Raw genomic sequence first — 20776 nt, 5'->3', positions numbered from 1 at the left:
AGTCAGAGAAAAGGATGAAAGTCGCATTCATTCTCTGTGTTTACTGTGAAATACTAATGTTTGATTTTTGAAGGAACTGTTATTGAAGAAATGGTCGCAACAGATGGTGACAGTGGAGTCAATGCGGAACTAGTTTACAGAATTCAAAAAGGTGCATTTGACGATTTCACAATCAATAATGCGAGCGGAATTGTTACTGTCTCAAAGAAGCTGGATTTTGATACCAGAAACACCTATCACATCGAAATTATTGCTTTGGACAAAGGTTGGTCTTAGCTTGTAATAACTGCCTTCGATGCTTGGAGGGATGTCCTTAATGTAGCTCGTATTCCATACATGAATATCCAACGAAGTTGAAATTTTTAATAGCAGGAAATATGATGGGACTAAACAGTTGAATGTCTTATTTTTCCACAGGCACACCAAGCTTGACTGGCACTACTACGTTGATGGTCAACGTTGAAAACAGCAATGATAAACCACCGTACTTTACCCCAGAAACTCAGAGAGCAGAGGTGACAGAAGATACAGCAGTAGGGACAGTATTTGCCATGCTAAAGGCTCATGATCCTGACAGTAGTAATGAAGATGCGCTGAACTTTGCTGTTTCTGGGCCAATCACAGCCATTGATAGAAACGGCCAGCAAGTTTCTGATAACACGACTTTCAAGGTATGGATAGAACAGTCGTAAAATTATGTATGTTTTGACATGATAAATTGAAGTTTTTTTTACAGTTATGCAATATTCTACACATTCCAACATTTATTCTGATAAAAGTTCTGTGAAAAATGTCTCTTTCAATTGCAGGAATTTTTCGCTATCGATAGGAAAACTGGTCAAGTTTCCGTAGTCAGACCACTCGATCGAGATATAGCTGCCACTGTCAGTATACCTATCATTGTAACGGATACAACTGCACCAGCCCTACAACAAGGCAAAGGTAAATTCTACTTGTATACTTCTATTTATCCACGTGTTTATTATACAGAATGAAAAGCTTACGATTGGTAGTTATTTATGAGGACACTGTTACTGCAAACCCAGGGTAAGAAATTACTGTAAGGCTAATGAATGATTATTTTCCACTTTGACGTTTTTCAGGAACTTTGGTGATCACGATTATTGACGTTAATCATTTGGCCCCTGAATTTGCAAAACCATGGACAAACGTGAACCCACAATACAAAATAGAAATGCAAGAAGAGCAACCGACAGGTGCAGTGGTCGGTGCATTCACAGCAACGGATGGAGATAGCAATATTGCTGGTTATGCCATTGTACCCCCAAGTCCTTACTTTACCATTGACAATGTGACCGGTACGTATCCCTGTATTGTAATCATTCTATTTATAAATATAAGTAATGAACAGAACTATAATGATAGATTTACGATTTACTCATATGAAATATAGGTATAGTACGAACGACGCAAGTAATTGACTATGAAGAAACAAAGCAACTAAGTTTCACAGTAGTAGCTTACGATTCCGGTGTACCTCAACTTTCTTCATCAGCGAAAGTTATCGTGACAATAATAAATGTCAACGATCAAGATCCTAAGTTTGATAAGGATTCTTACAGTATTACGATCAAAGAAAACTCACCACCTGGGACTCATGTCACTGTAGTGAAGGCTACGGATGGTGACGAAGGCTTATTTGGCCAGGTCAGCTACAGTTTAGTTGGTGATCATGCTGCAGATTTTAATATCGGTACGTCAGTTTTTATTAGTAATGAAATTCGTAAGTATTGTTTTCAAAACGAATTGGTTGTAATAATACATTGGTATGCACACAGGTCATGAAACTGGTGAAATTACTGTCGGTAGTGCGACAGTTTTAGATCGTGAAATGACTCCGGAAATTACTATAAGGGTGATGGCTAGTGACGGGGCTCCGTTGAACACTAGAAGAACAGCATCTGTTCCAGTGCACATCAAACTTTTGGATGTTAATGATAACAGACCAATATTTTCGCAACATGCATACAGAGCATCTGTTGCTGAAAATTTGTCCGTCAATCCACCTGCTCCAATCTTACAGGTAGAAAAAGTTGAGCCGAGTATTTTCGCAAATTGTTGTCATCAAATGGCCTCTAATGAAATATGAATAATTATTTTATAGGTCAGAGCAGCAGATCCAGATGAGGGTGAAAACGGCGAGGTGTTTTACACTATAATAAACGGAAATGAAAACAATTCTTTTACACTGAACCCTGAAACTGGTATTTTGTATCCTGCAGCAGCTTTACTTGGTAGGGCAGGATCTTACAGGATTGAAGTTGAAGCTAGGGATGGCGCTGGACATGGGCCACACAGCGACCGATGCTACATAGATGTAAGAGTGATTCCAGTAAATCAGCATAAGCCAGAATTCATTATGCCTGAATTGCCGAATGCAACAGTCGAGGTGCCAGAGGTAAGTACACTTATCACTGATACAATTTGTTGGTTTGATAATAACTAAAATGTATCTGCTTCAGAATGCAGGTGTACCGAATTATCTAGTTATGACAGTAAAGGCATCAGACAGAGATCCTGGAGAAAATGGACGAGTCAGCTATCATCTCAAAGTTGGGAACAAGAATGTTCAGGAAACCGAAGAGTTTGCCATCGATCAAGAAACAGGCGAATTGAGAGCGAAAATTATCTTGGATCGAGAAGTCAAAAACAAATTTGAAGTAAGCAATTTGAATACTAGTAATTAGATGCAAAACTTTTTAAAATTCAAAAGTGAAACTTTTCTCTTTTTTTCGGACTTTAGCTTGTACTTGTGGCGGTGGACCATGGTAGCCCAACGACATACGAAACTTTACGACTTCTGACAGTGTTGTTGGTTGACACAAATGATAATGTGCCAGAGTTTTCTGGCGAGAATAATTACAATTTTCAAATAATGGAGAATCGGCCAAAAGATTATTTGATTGGAAAAGTTGTGGCTGAAGATAAAGATGAAGGAAGACATGCGAGAGTCTATTATTACATTTTATCAGGTGAGGTGAATTTTGTTCTGAGACAAAAATAGAATGTGGTTGTTAGATTGTTAGAATCTACAGAACTAGTTTTGGTGAACATGATCGAAACCGAATTTCAAATTCCTTTCTAGGAAACGAAGGCAATTCTTTTTACATGGATAAATCTGATGGTAGCATTTATTCAAACAAATCGTTTGACAGAGAAAAAAAAGATAACTACCTGTTATCAATTCTTGCCGCAAACGATCCTGACATTTACGTCGGACCGCAAGATGCTGTTCACTTGATGACACATCCTGCATATGGGCATGCCAATGTAACCATAACTGTACTTGATGAAAATGACAATCCGCCAATATTTGAGCGAGAAAACTATTATGCAGGGATCAACTCCATGGCTAATATAAATGATTTTGTGGCAAAAGTTACGGCCTCAGATCCTGACTTAGGAGAGAATGGAACCCTATTTTATTACATTGCCAGTGCCAATCTGTACAAGTTTGGCTCTGAGAAACCAAGTGGATCAATTGTACCGAGTCCATTCAATGTTACGCAAGATGGAAAAGTAGTCGCAAGTGGATATATGGCTGAATATAATCAAGACAGATTCATTGTTGAAGTTATAGCTAAGGAAACAACTGCCCCAGAGAGATATGCACGAACAAGAGTACACGTAAGTTATTCAAATAATGATACACTTTGAAAAATGCATTTAATTGATACTACTGAATAGGAAAATGGTTTTATACTTTTACTGAACATGAATTTAAGATGTTTATTGAAGAACATTTGCTCTTCATTCATTCTGCCTCTTCGTGAATTAGGTGTGGGTTTTCGAAGCAGCACAGCTGATCCGAGTAATTTTATCGAGACCTCCAGAGGAAGTTAATCGAGAGAAAGATGAAATTGTTACCCAATTATCAAACGCAACCCAGAGCAGAGTTGTTGTTGATGATATAAGATATCATGTCGATGCGTCCGGGCACATTCGTAGAGAATGGTAAGTCCAATCTCGTGAACAAGCAGATAAATTCGATACTGCATTCTCAATTAGTATAGTGCTTAGTTACAAAATTACGTCAAACATATTGAAAATTTGAAGATACAATTGTCCACGTTGTAGGTGTGACATGTACTTGCATGTGGTGGATACATCACAAAGTATAGCTGCCGTTCCAGATGTCTTGAAAGTTATTGACGCCAAGTATGATTCCCTGCAAGAATACTACGCTGGTTTCGCGATTGAGAACGTTGTGGTAAATTTGGCAATAACTAATATTTGGATTTAGATACTTATGGAAGGTCCATAGAAAATTCAATTGTCTGTAAAAAAAGTTACTCATAATTGTGTCCGACGTGTGATTCTAGCCCGCATATGTTGGAGTCCAAGAAGAACCATTCGATCCGGCATTAGCTGCTCTGATTGCTTTATTAGTAGTTTTAGTTGTCGGAGCAGTTACAGTAATTGTTGTTTGTTGCTGCTTGAGGCACTGGTGAGTAATTTAACTTGAATATCAACTTCCACAAGTAAAACGTCAAACCTCTTACTAAATCTCTTAGGTCACATTTATTTTACTCATTCTCTAACTTGATAAATTAACATGGTTTATTCCAATTTAATTTCAGGGTAATCACCGTACCAAATGACCTACGCAAAAAAGATGCTCTTATCAAGAAACAGATCATAGATGAATTGAATACCACTGAGAACCCATTATGGATAGAACAGTGAGTAATAGTATTTAAAATTTTATTATTCACCAACCTAACGCATATTAATTACTGCTTTAATACAGTGGGGATAGATGTACATAGGTATAACTTTGATTTCCTGCTTTTATTCAACAGAAAACTGAAGTTGTACGAAGAACAGGAACTAACCATGCAAGTATTCAGCGAACCTGAGGGCGGATTGGGAACCGAAAGGCGGGGAAGTGGAGTTAGTGTAGGCATGGGGGATACATCCCAAGATAACACCTATGCAACTATTCAACATCCTCTTCCACCAAACAGGCATCGACCTACTACACCAGATTATACGACTTTACCTGGTAATCACAATGTAAGTGAAATTTATATGTAATTTATTAATAGAGTCTGATCGGGACTGGGAAAATTACAAATTGTATATTTCAGCTGTATGAGTCAGCAATGGGCTTCCAGGGCTCGACATTTCAACCAACGCCAACTCCTCAATTAACGTTAGATCGTGACGGACAACCACAGTTCGTATCAGGACTCATGTAAACTCAATTATACACTATTCACCAACCCTTCCCATCCTTTTCCATCCAATGTAAGAATCTGATTAAGTTTCAATATTACATGCTTTTCAAGTGCATAATTTTGACAATAACTGGTTAATAATACCACGTATTTACATATAAGGGTTGTGTAAACAAGGCAGTTGCTGTAAACTTTTGAAAGTCTCTTCTATTTAGGGTAAACTTATATACTTGAAGGAAGAGCATTTCGATGAAAGTCAAACAACAGATTTAATTAATCTTCAACCATCTGCAGGATTAATATTTTCTCCTCTATTTCAATACCTACACTTCTTGGTGAGTTTGGTTCAAAATTGAAATCCTGTCTCACATAAATTTTAATTAAAAGCCTCTTCAAAGTTTACACGGTGTAGTTGAAAACTGCATTAAAATATTGAAACTATTCAGACAGTCGTATAAATTATACATCTAAGATATACTTATTAATGGGTGAACGTTAAATATAGCCGATGTGTGCATGTATATATGTGTGTTGCCAACCTGGGGTCGGATCTGATTTGATTTGATAAAAAAAAAGTTATTAGATGGCTACTGTGAAATAGCTTGTCGACTGAAGCTTGGCACGACAGATATATGTATATAATTCAGTGTGTAGATTCCGTCCAGCCCAATTTTATTGTTACATCACAGTTTTTGTTTTTCTTTTTATTTGAATTTCGTAACTGTACCTTGTTGCGATCGTGGCTGTGTTATTTAGCGTCGATAGATCGACATTGGAATTAATTTTAGTCCGTATTTATTCATATTATTAAATGACAATTTATTAAAAAAGTTTAGATGGCATATTTGCTATTCACACCGGGTCGATCTACACGTGTATTATCAAATAATTATCTGACACATTTTGTACTTTGCATACAAGAAAATACTCAAATAGTACGTAAAATGCTCGGTGAATCTGTAGACCAGAACGAAATTTTGTTAAGGATTGAATTCTCGTTGTCATTAAAATTTTAAGTCATCAGCTGCAAATGGTTATATCTATTATATCATCATCCTGAATAAATTCATTTCTATATTTGTGAAAATTGTAAATTTTAATATCGTATCCAATATTTCATTTATAAAATACTCCAATTCATCACTGTGCCGTATACAAAAGGCTAGCTACATTAATAAGCGTAATACGATTAATGCTATTTCCAATAATATATGGTATATAGTGCATGTGATTTTGTTCGATGTTCGATTAATGTCTGTTATTACATTTTTATGTTACTATTGTTTTTATACTTGGTAATTCAACTTTCGGTGACAACTCGATACAGAATGGGGTAGCTGTGCCAGTAATTCTAATTTGCGTCCATTCATTTATTAATAACACTTGCTACTGCTACAAGTCTAATTGTAAGTTTTGTAACGAACATATTCATTGACATAGACAGTTAAAAATCTCTTTAAGAATATTTCATAAAGATGAGAAAATTAAAAAAATAAGCAGTTGATGAATAGCTCCGTAATCAATAACATTCCAGTATTATTATAATTTGATCGCAGCGAGGTTCACTTATATAATGTATCGCATAAACGAGTGAATGGTGGGCTATGGACGGACATAGTCATATCATAATTAAACTGAACGAGACACTATTTGTAATAATATGTAAAGCTTACAGTTACGCTCAATAGTTCCAGAGGATAATTTTAAAAAATGGCAACGAGTCATCCAAATTTTTACGTTTACCATATTTTATATAGTATAATTGTTTCAGGGAACAGAATATTATCTATAAGCTTTATAACTTGTTACATATTTCTCAAAATGTATCTCATACTCGAAGATAAAAAAAAAATCACTTAAATCTCATATAAGTTATTACCACGAATGTTTAATAAAATACAATTAAGCTATAATTGATTAAAGTATTGTTAGAACGTTATAATTATTCGAGTTAGTCAGGAACTGTCTGTTTATCGATTGTAAACTGATTGTAATATTGTAACATATTTTACGTAAGTGATTAATAAGAAATATTCGTACTTGTAAAGATTATTTGTGTCTTAATTCTGAAAATTTCCATGCAGATTTATACAAAACAAAATAGAATCAAATCAGACCATGAGTCATTGTTAAAGAAACTGTTCATCGTCAATTTATGAGGTAGTTGTGTCTTTCATAAAAAAACCGCAAAAGAAGATATTCAAAAAATCAAATTTATCAGGAAGTTGTCAATTCGTAAAATCAATACATAAATTACAATCGCAGTACTTGAGTATATAGCAACTTGTTAAAAATTTCGTCTGAGATATGTACATACGTCAATCTCGAACTATATTGCACTTGCTAGTTACGCTCTTATCTTGCCTTATTACTTTTTATATCGAGAACATTGTTTTCTTCAGTCAACGGAAAACTATTTCCGTAATTTTCTGTAGTGCATAGAATATTACCATCTACAGGTGGAGAACTTGATTTTGTCGCATCATTGTTTCGGCTGTTATATTTATTTACACCATCAACACTTTGTTTGAATGTATAGTCAAACAGTTCAACTAAAGCTTCTGGTTGATCTGCCCATAATTTATATCCCTTCTTGGTAGGGAATTTTCTGGTAGCGCCACAGGTAAGACACGTCCATTTGACCATTTTCATGGGTTTTGAGATCAATCGTACTCTAGCCGTGTCCCCTGGTATCAGAGGCAACTGACAACACTTACAGATTGTTCTCTTTATATCTGGACTCCTGTAATATTTTGTTGAATGCAAATACGAAATCAGTAATATTAAATAGTGTCATGTTTTTAGTGAGTTCACTTAAGTAGGATAGTTGGTCATTCTATTATAAAACTGGGTATTGTTAGTTTGTTTTGAATTGACAATAACGTATTAAATTCATAACAAGTTCATACATTTTTCTCATAAACAATGCACTCTACATTTTATCGAATTTTCTGTCACTATACGCATATTACATCAGACTATCTGTAAGAACTGCTAGTGTCTAGCGAACAGAATTAAGAGTTTGATAAACTGATACAGGAAAATCATTTTCGAAATGATAAAAACAAATAAATTTTATGGATAAGTGCAATCTGTAATACTTATCTACCTTCAAGGTAGGTACATATTCTCAGTCTATTTTATTCGGTACATGACCTTGCAGTATCAATATTTTTGCTCTGAATCAAATCTCAAACGATACACATGAAATTGTAGTATCATATTGTAATGAGTGATTTGAGCTATGATAATAGAACAATAGAGAAAATATGACTTACATTCGAAGAACAGCTTTTTTAGCACATCTAAGCATTATGTTACCGTAGTACGAAGCAGCGACTGGATTCTTGGACTGTATCGCCATTAAATAACTAGCCTATGATAATAGAAACAAATTAATAAACAAATGCATTTCATAGAGCGATAGAATTTTTAACATTAAGGGGAGGGTACACTCGTCAATTCATATATGTGGTGGGAAAGTCAGATTTTTTTTCAACCACTTCTTTTCATACTGAATGCAATGCAGAAAACTGCTGAAATAAAAAACAGATATTCACCTAATTTTTACCAGTTTTATTTAGCAGGAATTGATCTATGGCAAATTCCATGCTTTTATTTGTGAAAAATGTTACAAAAAGCTTGCAAAATAAATTTCAAATTTCGAAATCAATTTTTACAACCTTTGAAACATTTTTTAACAGCAAAAAAGTAGTTTTTTTTTCCAAGTATCTTTTTCACAAATACGGGCATAGAATTAACGATTGGTCAATTCCTTCAAAATAAAACTGGTAGAAATTGTCTGAATATCAGTTATTTTTCAGCAATTTTCTGCGTTAGGTTCGCATGCATGAATCGACGGGTGTACCCTCCTCTTAATAAAAAATATAAAACACTGCTGTAAGGTAACGTAATATTACTGTTTGCAGTTACTTTCAAATAACGCATATAGTTACTATCATTTTTCACTAAATAGGGAAGATTCTCCATGAAAAATTTGAATGAATTAGGAGTAAGCAATCGACTATACCTGATACAAATAATTCATTCTCTCCAAAACATCTTTTCCCTGGCATAGCTTCACATTTATTGCTGCGATAATAAAAAAGTGAGGTTAGTTTCAACGTTATTCTCTCTGACAGCATTTGCACAATGTTTTGCAGACTGTCGAGTTTTAGTTGATTATAACTAATCAAGTACCAAAGCGGCTGATCGACTAACGAGCACTAGTTCAATAATTTACCATTTGATGACATTTGTCTGTAATTGTCGACTACCGACTCAGGTGACACATTTATCGCGGGGCGCAGACTTTAGTGGCCTTACGCATGACAACGGACATGCGTGCATGTCACTGCATTCTTAAATGTGATTGGCTAGTAGCTTTGCGATTTTATACTTACATCATACCCATCATACGTATGTACAAATACTACGTGCTGATAGTACGCATGTTTGAATTGGTTTATAGAATAGATTCTCGGCTTAATTAAGTATTCATTTGTAATTATTACTCGTATTACACCTATCGGATCTAATAATGATCAGTGGAGGTTTACGATATGCTGGAAAAGCTCGTGGAAACGTCACCAGTAGTTCATACCTTGGACGTGGCATTGAGCCGAGCAGTTATCTGCAACTCTGCAGCCTTTCCGCAAGGCCAACGGAATTGACCTCGGCATTGCTCGGCATCGCAAAATTGATAGGGACTGTCCTCGATCGAGACTGCGGCCAAGGCCTGACCGTGAAACATGGAGGGAGGCCTTGGACGCTCCAATGTCACGCAGAGACCAAGGTATTTGATCTGTCCTTGGCTGTACGCGTTTATACACACATATGTGACTACAGTGTCTGTACACCGTGGGTTACGTCAAGCAAAAGCCCGTGTGACTGATAAGTATTGAAGCATTTCGGACGGCTTATTTCTATCCACCTGTTACATCACAGCGCAGTACTTTTGAACGGAGTTTAGATGAAAAGTATTAATTCGAAAATAACATTAAAATCACCGTAAGTATTTTTCAGCCTGGATCCTGACTAATAGTTCCACGGCTTACCACTAGAGCCGTTCTTGTGACATGTCGATGAAGAAATCTTCTCGCAACACATGTATCGTTCAGAAAATTCAACTACAGGACATTGTTGAGCGCAAGCCTTTGTGGGGACAAACAAGCCGGACGGGCCAGCGTCCGTCGGGCTAAACCTAACCTAACCTCTAACTGTTATGGTTGTTTTGCTTCCTTTTTTAAACCTTATAAACAAAGGATTATCACGTCCCCACCGCAATTTTATAGCTACGTAAATAAAACTATACCGCCGCCATAGAAGGTGTGAGAGCACAACTAGGTCTATGGGACGTTGACAATTACTCCATCCCTGTCACGAGGAACCGCTATACGGAAACTGGGAAAATTGGTCGTTGAATTCTTCAATAATGAAATAATCTTCGTACATTGCTGTAATCAACAAAAACGAAATCTCAACTCGAAGGAGGACAACAATGTACGTAGGCAATAGCTTCTCTATATTTTGTGTACGTACGTATGTCGGAGTGTGTATCAACTTACCAGACAGTGAAGGGGTTAAGAAGGCCACTGAAAAACCATGGAATTCATTCCAAATGGAATAGTATTTAATGAGGTAAATTGGTGAATCCACATCCAACTTCAGTTATCGGCTACCGATGCAAACTTAATGTAAATTAAGGGTTTTCAACGCAAACCTCAAATTTTAGCGGGGTTGAGATTGTCGGATTTTTTTTCGAATCAAGGCCGTTGACTACAGAATATGAAGACAGTTTCCCTAATGGCTTTGGTGTGACAACCGAAAATCGTCGTGCGCTTGCGCTCCCGAAGATGTTCCAACGGTATTGTTGAAAACATATTACAGAACATCAGAGAGTTACCGATTTTGACCCGATACTGGCTGCATTCACCTTCCCAGTAACACAGTCTTCGCAATGGTTAGTCGAAGCTAGTACTTAGCCTGTGTGTACTGACCGACTTGTCGGCGATGCAAAAAATTATTGATGAGAATAAATTTCTTCCAAAATTCGTAGCAAAACAGTGATTTAATTAAAGTATAGGTACCCGAGAGAAGAATGTATGCATAGATCATGAATAATAACAGATCAGATGAGATAATGACGCAGAGACCAAAAAGTATACATGCATATGCGGTGCATGTACGATATTGATATATATATTCCATTTGCGATTAATATGTGATGCATGCTATAAATTTTATAATATTCCAGGAGACAAACTAGATTATCCACAATAATCGGCTATAATATGAAAATAAAAGAATTATTCATTTCGAAATGGGATTCTATTCGACACGCGCTCGATGTATTCCATAACATTAATATTCATAATTATTCCAACAACTTTTCATTTGCTCTCTCGATCTTGAATTTTCGTCGGCATAGAATCGAAACGCTGTTTTAGCTAGTCGCAAGTGACGTATCTACGTTGGGTAGAGAAGCAGAATTGTTTTTCGAAAAGTATTCGTATGGAAAAAAATTCAGAGTAACTGTAATGCATCTCGGATGCGCTAATTTCGATCGCGATGAAATGGATGCTCCGTATATGAGACAGTATTTAACGCAGTGTCCTGATTTGAAGACCTATAAGGTGATTGCCGGCGATTTTTTTTTTTTTGATAGGGTGAGATAGAGCGAAGCATCTTGAAACTTCAAGTGTATTTTAACACACATTCGAAAGGTACGATCAAATATTTATATCATTCAACTGACGCAGAATGGCAGCGTTATTAGCTAACCCGTTAACTGAGGAATATGTCTTTAGTCAACGGCTGACTATCGGAGGGCCTAGCCGCACGAGTCTGGAATCGGCAGGAAAGATAAAGTGCGTACTTCTTGTCTGAAATGTGAAAACTAAAATCATTGTACATCATATGATGTCATCATACATCATACATAGTATTGAAGTTCGAAACCAAAGTTCGGATGTTCAGAAAGTGATGTCACCCAAAATTTTTTTTCTTTTGACGTCTTCGATCTATACTAATCAGCTAGCCGAATTCCTCAGTCTGGAAACAACCGCGCACTAGAGCGGACGGATGAGAGCTCCGCAGATTTCGAGTACCGGGTTCTTCTACTTCCTGGATCCTGCACTACGGGTCCGCTTCCCGGTGCAACTCAAGTTCCGGGAGAAGTGCTCCGTAGTTTCTGCGCTTAAGGTCCACTACCTGGTGGAACTCGACTTCGAGGACAAGCGCTCCGTAGTTCTGGCTGTCCAGGTCCTTGACCTGGTGACTTTTGACCTTCGGACTAATTTTCCGTAGTTCTGGTTAAACTTGTCATGTCCACAATAAATTATTTGAATTCATTTTTTGCGTAAGCACAAATTCAGGAGCTATCAATGCGCTAATGAAATTTCTATAATTTCTTATTATTTTCTCATAATCTTCTTAGTGAAATGTGTCGATAAAAAAATTATATTAATCCTTACACAATATTTTTGATGTGTTCTGTTGGTGAAAATATTTATTAGTCTTTGGGGTTTGACCCGAGGTGGTTGGCGGTGGTTAGAGGTGGTCGGAGATGGTTAGGGGTGGTCGTTGGTGGCGGATGGCGGCGGTTGGAGGTGATCGAGGTAGACAAGGAGGAGGACAAGGGGGAGAAAGACGAGAAAGACGAGGAAGACAAGGAGAACGAGGATTTCTGCACGGTGAGTAAAACACTTTTATAATATCGAATGGCGTTTGTAATTACGTTTTATTTGAAATTTTTTAAACCTGACATGTTTACAATACATTATTTCATTTTATTTTTCGCGCAAGCCCAAATTCGGTAGCTCTCAACGCGCTAATAAAAGTTCCATAACTTTTTACAATTTTCTCATAATCTTCTTGGTGAAATCTGTCGACAAAAAAATTATATTAATCCTTACGCAATATTTTTGATGTGTTCTAATATTAAAAATATTTATTTGTATTCAAGACATAACCAGAGGTGGTCAGCGGTGGTCGTTGAAGGTGGTTGGCGGTGGTTGGAGGTGATCGGTGGAGCTTGAGGGTGGTTGCGGGTAATCGTGGGAAACGAGGAGTGGGAGGACTATTGCACTATTCCGACGTAATTTTGCGACAGAATTCGATTGGGCGTAGTACTAACACGCTGCGATCAACGCATCAAAAGTTACAGCCAGAAAACGAGAACCTGAGTTTTCGACATTTTTCAGCAGGTGCTTTTTTGCTCGCCATTTCTCTCCTCTTGGTCCCACGCTCTTTTTGCTGCGTTTTCTGAGTTCCTGAGGGTCCGATTAGTCAGGTGAGGGTCATTCAAATCTAATCTGAGATCAAAAATTTTCGGCTCCAAAAATGAAGAAAAAGTAAGGCTAACCCCTTTGCATTTTTGGCGAAAATTTTGGCGATTCTAAAAAGTGCTGGAATAAATTCTTTCATGCACTATTCCGAAGTAATTTTGCGAGAGAAATCGATTGGGCGCAGTCCCAATACGCTGCTATCAACGCATCGAAAGTTACAGCCAAAAAACAAAACCTGTGATTATATGAATCCTTACGTAATGTTTTTGATGTGTTCTTATACTGAAAATATTTATCGCTATTCCAGGTACAACCCGAGGTGGTTATCGGTGGTTGTTCGAGGTGGTTCGCGATTGTTGGAGGTGGTCGGAGGTGGACGAGGAGGAGGACGAACTGAACTGAGTCTCAAAGCCCTGTTGACATAAAAGCAGCTATTCGATAGAAATTATAGTTTATACTTTACACAGCCCGTTGCATGATATTTCATTATAAATACATATGTTTCAATGTATTTAGGAATAATTTATCAAATATACAGAGGTCATGTGCAAATAATAAATGAATTGATTCGACCGCAGTTTGATGTATTCATTAGAGCTTTGACAATAAATTTAAGCTTTGTTACTTCTTTTATTTTATTATGGATAATGAAAAACATTTCCGACTATTCGTGCTGTAGAAGCATGGGGATTCAACCAAATGTAGCAAAAGATTAGAAACAGTGTATGTAGAGTACGGGTATTTTTCTAATAATGCAAATAGAATAGAATACCACGCCTTGCGAATTAGCTTTCCAGACAGAGATGAATGATGAATTTTAAGGACTGCATTATCGTTGTTGAATACTTTATGGCTCATGGGAAAAGAAAATCTGTAACGATAAAATTGATGCACCGGATCATCGTCGACTTTAACTTTTGAAATGTCCTACCATTTTCGAACAGCTCCTACCTCCCCCTGCCACCTACGACCATCAATGGCCACTTTCGACCACCCCCTATCACCTTCTGCCAGCGCCGACCACCTCCTACCATTTCCGAACACCTCCAACCATCCTATTGACCTATATTACTAGATTAGCTATGATATGAAAAGAGAAGAATTATTCATTTCGAAATGGGATTCTATTCGAGGCACGCTCGATGTATTCCATAACATCAGTATTCAAAATTATTCCAACGACTTTTCATTTGCTCTCTCGATCTTGAATTTTCATAGGCATAGAATCGAAACGCTGGTTTAGCTGGTCGCAAGTGAAGCATCTGCGTTGGGCGGAGGAGCGGAATTGTTTTTCGAAAAGTATTCGGATGGAAAAAAATTCAGAGTAACTGCAATACATAACGGATGCGCTAATTCTGAACGAGATGAAATGGATGCTTCGTATATGAGACAGTATTTAACGCTGCGTAGTGATTTAAAGGCCTAGAAAGGTGATAGGGAGAGAAAGAACGAAGCTGCTTAAAACTTCGAGTGTATTTTAACACACATTTGAAAGATACGAGCGAAATCTTTCATCATCCAACTGTCGCAGAACGGCAGCGTTATTAGCCGACCCGTTCACTGAAGAATATATCTTCAGTCAACGGCTGACCATCGAAGGGCCTGGCCGCTTGAGTCTGAAATCGGCAGGAGAGATGAAGTGTGTATTTCTTGTATGAAATGTAAAAGCTAAAATCATTATACATCATATCATATCATCATACCTCATACATCATACATCGTACATCATACATCATCATACATAGTATTAGAGTTTAATACCAAAGTTTAGATGTCGGATGTTCAGAAAGTGACGTCACCAATTTAAAATCAGCCAGCCAAATTCCTCAGTCGGGAAACAACCGCGCAGTAGAGCGGACGGATGAGAGTCGCGCTCCGCAAATTTCGAGTACCGGGTTCTCAACCTCCCGGATCCCGCGCTTCGGGTCCGCTACGTATTTCGAGTACCGGGTTCTCAACTTTCCGGATCCCGCGCTTCGGGTCCGCTACGCGGTGAAACTCGACTTCCAGGATAAGCGCTCCGTGGTTCCTCGTTCGTGTTTACAATAAATTATTTCAATTCGTTTTTCGCGCAATCCCAAATTCGGTAGCTGTCAGTCCGCTAATAAAATTTCTCGACTTCCAGGATAAGCGCTCCGTGGTTCCTCGTTCGTGTTTACAATAAATTATTTCAATTCGTTTTTCGCGCAATCCCAAATTCGGTAGCTGTCAGTCCGCTAATAAAATTTCTCGACTTCCAGGATAAGCGCTCCGTGGTTCCTCGTTCGTGTTTACAATAAATTATTTCAATTCGTTTTTCGCGCAATCCCAAATTCGGTAGCTGTCAGTCCGCTAATAAAATTTCTCGACTTCCAGGATAAGCGCTCCGTGGTTCCTCGTTCGTGTTTACAATAAATTATTTCAATTCGTTTTTCGCGCAATCCCAAATTCGGTAGCTGTCAGTCCGCTAATAAAATTTCTCGACTTCCAGGATAAGCGCTCCGTGGTTCCTCGTTCGTGTTTACAATAAATTATTTCAATTCGTTTTTCGCGCAATCCCAAATTCGGTAGCTGTCAGTCCGCTAATAAAATTTCTCGACTTCCAGGATAAGCGCTCCGTGGTTCCTCGTTCGTGTTTACAATAAATTATTTCAATTCGTTTTTCGCGCAATCCCAAATTCGGTAGCTGTCAGTCCGCTAATAAAATTTCTCGACTTCCAGGATAAGCGCTCCGTGGTTCCTCGTTCGTGTTTACAATAAATTATTTCAATTCGTTTTCCGCGCAAGCCCAAATTCGGTAGCTGTCAGTACGCTAATAAAATTTCTATAACTTTATAATCTTCTCATAATCTTTCTGGTAGATTAAATCGATAAAAAAATTATATCAAACCTCACACATTATTTTTGATTTGTTCTCATGCTGAAAATATTTATTAGTATTCGGGGTATAACTCGAGGTGGTTGAAGGTGGTCGGAGGTGGACGAGAAGGAGGACGAGGAGGACGAGGATTTGTGCTGGGTGAGTAAAACACTTTTATAATATTTGATGGCAATTGTAATTATATTTCATCTGAAATATTACAAACTTGTCACGTTTACAATAAATTATTTCAATTCATTTTTCGTGCAAGCACATATTCAGTAGCTATAAATAATCTTATACAATTTATTATATTATTAATTAATTAATTAATATTCTTATAATATTTGATGGCAATTGTAATTATATTTCATCTGAAATATTACAAACTTGTCACGTTTACAATAAATCATTTCAATTCATTTTTCGTGCAAGCACATATTCAGTAGCTATGAATAATCTCATACAATTTATTACATTATTAATTAATTGATTAATTACATTAATCCTTACACAATATTTTTGATGTGTTCCTATACTAAAAATATTCATTACTATTCCAGGTATTACCCGAGGTGGTCGGAGGTGGACGAGGAGGAGGACGAGCTGGACGAGGAGGAGGACCAGGTGGACGAGGAGGAGGACGAGGTGGACGAGGAGGAGGCGGGGTGGGTCGTGGGAGAGGACCTCTCCTCTCCTCAGAGGAGGGGAGGGGGAGGGGCAGGGAAGGGGGAGAGGAGGGCGGGGAGGGAAGGGAAGGGAAGGGAAGGGGAGGGGAGGGGAGGGGCGGGGAAGGGGGAGGGGGGGGGGGGCGGGAGGGAGGGAGGGTGGGAGGGAGGGCGGGAGGGAGGGTGGGAGGGAGGGAGAGGGAAGGGGCGGGCGGGCGTATGTTCTGCTATTAACTCTAACGGGCTTGAATCAACATCCGTCCTCCACTCTCTCCCTCCCTCCCTCCCTCCCTCCCGCCCTCCCTCCCTCCCACCCTCCCACCCTCCCTCCCTCCCCCTCCCCTTTCCCCCTTCCCCGCCCCTCCCCTCCCCTCCCCTTTCCTTCCCTTCCCTCCCCGCCCTCCTCTCCCCCTTCCCTGCCCCTCCCCCTCCCCTCCTCTGAGGAGAGGAGAGGTCCTCTCCCACGACCCACCCCGCCTCCTCCTCGTCCACCTCGTCCTCCTCCTCGTCCACCTGGTCCTCCTCCTCGTCCAGCTCGTCCTCCTCCTCGTCCACCTCCGACCACCTCGGGTAATACCTGGAATAGTAATGAATATTTTTAGTATAGGAACACATCAAAAATATTGTGTAAGGATTAATGTAATTAATCAATTAATTAATAATGTAATAAATAGTATAAGATTATTCATAGCTACTGAATATGTGCTTGCACGAAAAATGAATTGAAATGATTTATTGTAAACGTGACAAGTTTGTAATATTTCAGATGAAATATAATTACAATTGCCATCAAATATTATAAGAATATTAATTAATTAATTAATAATATAATAAATTGTATAAGATTATTTATAGCTACTGAATATGTGCTTGCACGAAAAATGAATTGAAATAATTTATTGTAAACGTGACAAGTTTGTAATATTTCAGATGAAATATAATTACAATTGCCATCAAATATTATAAAAGTGTTTTACTCACCCAGCACAAATCCTCGTCCTCCTCGTCCTCCTTCTCGTCCACCTCCGACCACCTTCAACCACCTCGAGTTATACCCCGAATACTAATAAATATTTTCAGCATGAGAACAAATCAAAAATAATGTGTGAGGTTTGATATAATTTTTTTATCGATTTAATCTACCAGAAAGATTATGAGAAGATTATAAAGTTATAGAAATTTTATTAGCGTACTGACAGCTACCGAATTTGGGCTTGCGCGGAAAACGAATTGAAATAATTTATTGTAAACACGAACGAGGAACCACGGAGCGCTTATCCTGGAAGTCGAGAAATTTTATTAGCGGACTGACAGCTACCGAATTTGGGATTGCGCGAAAAACGAATTGAAATAATTTATTGTAAACACGAACGAGGAACCACGGAGCGCTTATCCTGGAAGTCGAGAAATTTTATTAGCGGACTGACAGCTACCGAATTTGGGATTGCGCGAAAAACGAATTGAAATAATTTATTGTAAACACGAACGAGGAACCACGGAGCGCTTATCCTGGAAGTCGAGAAATTTTATTAGCGGACTGACAGCTACCGAATTTGGGATTGCGCGAAAAACGAATTGAAATAATTTATTGTAAACACGAACGAGGAACCACGGAGCGCTTATCCTGGAAGTCGAGAAATTTTATTAGCGGACTGACAGCTACCGAATTTGGGATTGCGCGAAAAACGAATTGAAATAATTTATTGTAAACACGAACGAGGAACCACGGAGCGCTTATCCTGGAAGTCGAGAAATTTTATTAGCGGACTGACAGCTACCGAATTTGGGATTGCGCGAAAAACGAATTGAAATAATTTATTGTAAACACGAACGAGGAACCACGGAGCGCTTATCCTGGAAGTCGAGAAATTTTATTAGCGGACTGACAGCTACCGAATTTGGGATTGCGCGAAAAACGAATTGAAATAATTTATTGTAAACACGAACGAGGAACCACGGAGCGCTTATCCTGGAAGTCGAGAAATTTTATTAGCGGACTGACAGCTACCGAATTTGGGATTGCGCGAAAAACGAATTGAAATAATTTATTGTAAACACGAACGAGGAACCACGGAGCGCTTATCCTGGAAGTCGAGAAATTTTATTAGCGGACTGACAGCTACCGAATTTGGGATTGCGCGAAAAACGAATTGAAATAATTTATTGTAAACACGAACGAGGAACCACGGAGCGCTTATCCTGGAAGTCGAGAAATTTTATTAGCGGACTGACAGCTACCGAATTTGGGATTGCGCGAAAAACGAATTGAAATAATTTATTGTAAACACGAACGAGGAACCACGGAGCGCTTATCCTGGAAGTCGAGAAATTTTATTAGCGGACTGACAGCTACCGAATTTGGGATTGCGCGAAAAACGAATTGAAATAATTTATTGTAAACACGAACGAGGAACCACGGAGCGCTTATCCTGGAAGTCGAGAAATTTTATTAGCGGACTGACAGCTACCGAATTTGGGATTGCGCGAAAAACGAATTGAAATAATTTATTGTAAACACGAACGAGGAACCACGGAGCGCTTATCCTGGAAGTCGAGAAATTTTATTAGCGGACTGACAGCTACCGAATTTGGGATTGCGCGAAAAACGAATTGAAATAATTTATTGTAAACACGAACGAGGAACCACGGAGCGCTTATCCTGGAAGTCGAGAAATTTTATTAGCGGACTGACAGCTACCGAATTTGGGATTGCGCGAAAAACGAATTGAAATAATTTATTGTAAACACGAACGAGGAACCACGGAGCGCTTATCCTGGAAGTCGAGAAATTTTATTAGCGGACTGACAGCTACCGAATTTGGGATTGCGCGAAAAACGAATTGAAATAATTTATTGTAAACACGAACGAGGAACCACGGAGCGCTTATCCTGGAAGTCGAGAAATTTTATTAGCGGACTGACAGCTACCGAATTTGGGATTGCGCGAAAAACGAATTGAAATAATTTATTGTAAACACGAACGAGGAACCACGGAGCGCTTATCCTGGAAGTCGAGAAATTTTATTAGCGGACTGACAGCTACCGAATTTGGGATTGCGCGAAAAACGAATTGAAATAATTTATTGTAAACACGAACGAGGAACCACGGAGCGCTTATCCTGGAAGTCGAGAAATTTTATTAGCGGACTGACAGCTACCGAATTTGGGATTGCGCGAAAAACGAATTGAAATAATTTATTGTAAACACGAACGAGGAACCACGGAGCGCTTATCCTGGAAGTCGAGAAATTTTATTAGCGGACTGACAGCTACCGAATTTGGGATTGCGCGAAAAACGAATTGAAATAATTTATTGTAAACACGAACGAGGAACCACGGAGCGCTTATCCTGGAAGTCGAGAAATTTTATTAGCGGACTGACAGCTACCGAATTTGGGATTGCGCGAAAAACGAATTGAAATAATTTATTGTAAACACGAACGAGGAACCACGGAGCGCTTATCCTGGAAGTCGAGAAATTTTATTAGCGGACTGACAGCTACCGAATTTGGGATTGCGCGAAAAACGAATTGAAATAATTTATTGTAAACACGAACGAGGAACCACGGAGCGCTTATCCTGGAAGTCGAGAAATTTTATTAGCGGACTGACAGCTACCGAATTTGGGATTGCGCGAAAAACGAATTGAAATAATTTATTGTAAACACGAACGAGGAACCACGGAGCGCTTATCCTGGAAGTCGAGAAATTTTATTAGCGGACTGACAGCTACCGAATTTGGGATTGCGCGAAAAACGAATTGAAATAATTTATTGTAAA

At 38.4% G+C, this 20776-nt stretch overlaps 2 protein-coding genes across 3 annotated transcripts in view; one reads left to right on the top strand and one right to left on the bottom strand.

Annotated features, from left to right (window-relative positions):
* Positions 1-7253, top strand: part of LOC124299919 (cadherin-87A) — a 163944-nt gene extending 156691 nt beyond the window's left edge. Inside the window, exons 14-29 of the mRNA XM_046753364.1 lie at positions 74-265; positions 418-671; positions 810-942; positions 1104-1319; positions 1415-1714; positions 1800-2044; positions 2126-2419; positions 2484-2681; positions 2765-2993; positions 3107-3648; positions 3800-3975; positions 4099-4231; positions 4344-4468; positions 4602-4703; positions 4824-5037; positions 5112-7253. Coding sequence (XP_046609320.1) covers positions 74-265; positions 418-671; positions 810-942; positions 1104-1319; positions 1415-1714; positions 1800-2044; positions 2126-2419; positions 2484-2681; positions 2765-2993; positions 3107-3648; positions 3800-3975; positions 4099-4231; positions 4344-4468; positions 4602-4703; positions 4824-5037; positions 5112-5222 — 3464 coding nt within the window. The 3' untranslated portion in view covers positions 5223-7253. The remainder of the gene's footprint in view (positions 1-73; positions 266-417; positions 672-809; positions 943-1103; positions 1320-1414; positions 1715-1799; positions 2045-2125; positions 2420-2483; positions 2682-2764; positions 2994-3106; positions 3649-3799; positions 3976-4098; positions 4232-4343; positions 4469-4601; positions 4704-4823; positions 5038-5111) is intronic.
* LOC124299920 (ribonuclease P protein subunit rpr2) lies at positions 5043-9931 on the bottom strand. 2 transcript variants are annotated; one of them, XM_046753365.1, is made up of 4 exons: positions 9805-9931; positions 9232-9293; positions 8480-8577; positions 5043-7944 (listed from the first exon to the last, which is right to left on the bottom strand). In XM_046753365.1, the coding sequence occupies exons 1-4, from the start codon at positions 9881-9883 to the stop codon at positions 7557-7559; spliced, it is 627 nt and encodes a 208-aa protein (XP_046609321.1). In that variant the 5' UTR covers positions 9884-9931; the 3' UTR covers positions 5043-7556. The 2 variants fall into 2 exon arrangements, with proteins under 2 accessions (XP_046609321.1, XP_046609322.1); XM_046753366.1 differs by lacking the exon at positions 9805-9931 and adding an exon at positions 9445-9565.
* Positions 9932-20776: the final 10845 nt, after the last annotated feature.

The sequence above is a fragment of the Neodiprion virginianus genome, chromosome 3 (assembly GCF_021901495.1).
Source record: "Neodiprion virginianus isolate iyNeoVirg1 chromosome 3, iyNeoVirg1.1, whole genome shotgun sequence".
Lineage (NCBI taxonomy): Eukaryota > Metazoa > Arthropoda > Insecta > Hymenoptera > Diprionidae > Neodiprion > Neodiprion virginianus.
This window is presented reverse-complemented; position numbering and strand designations above follow the sequence as displayed.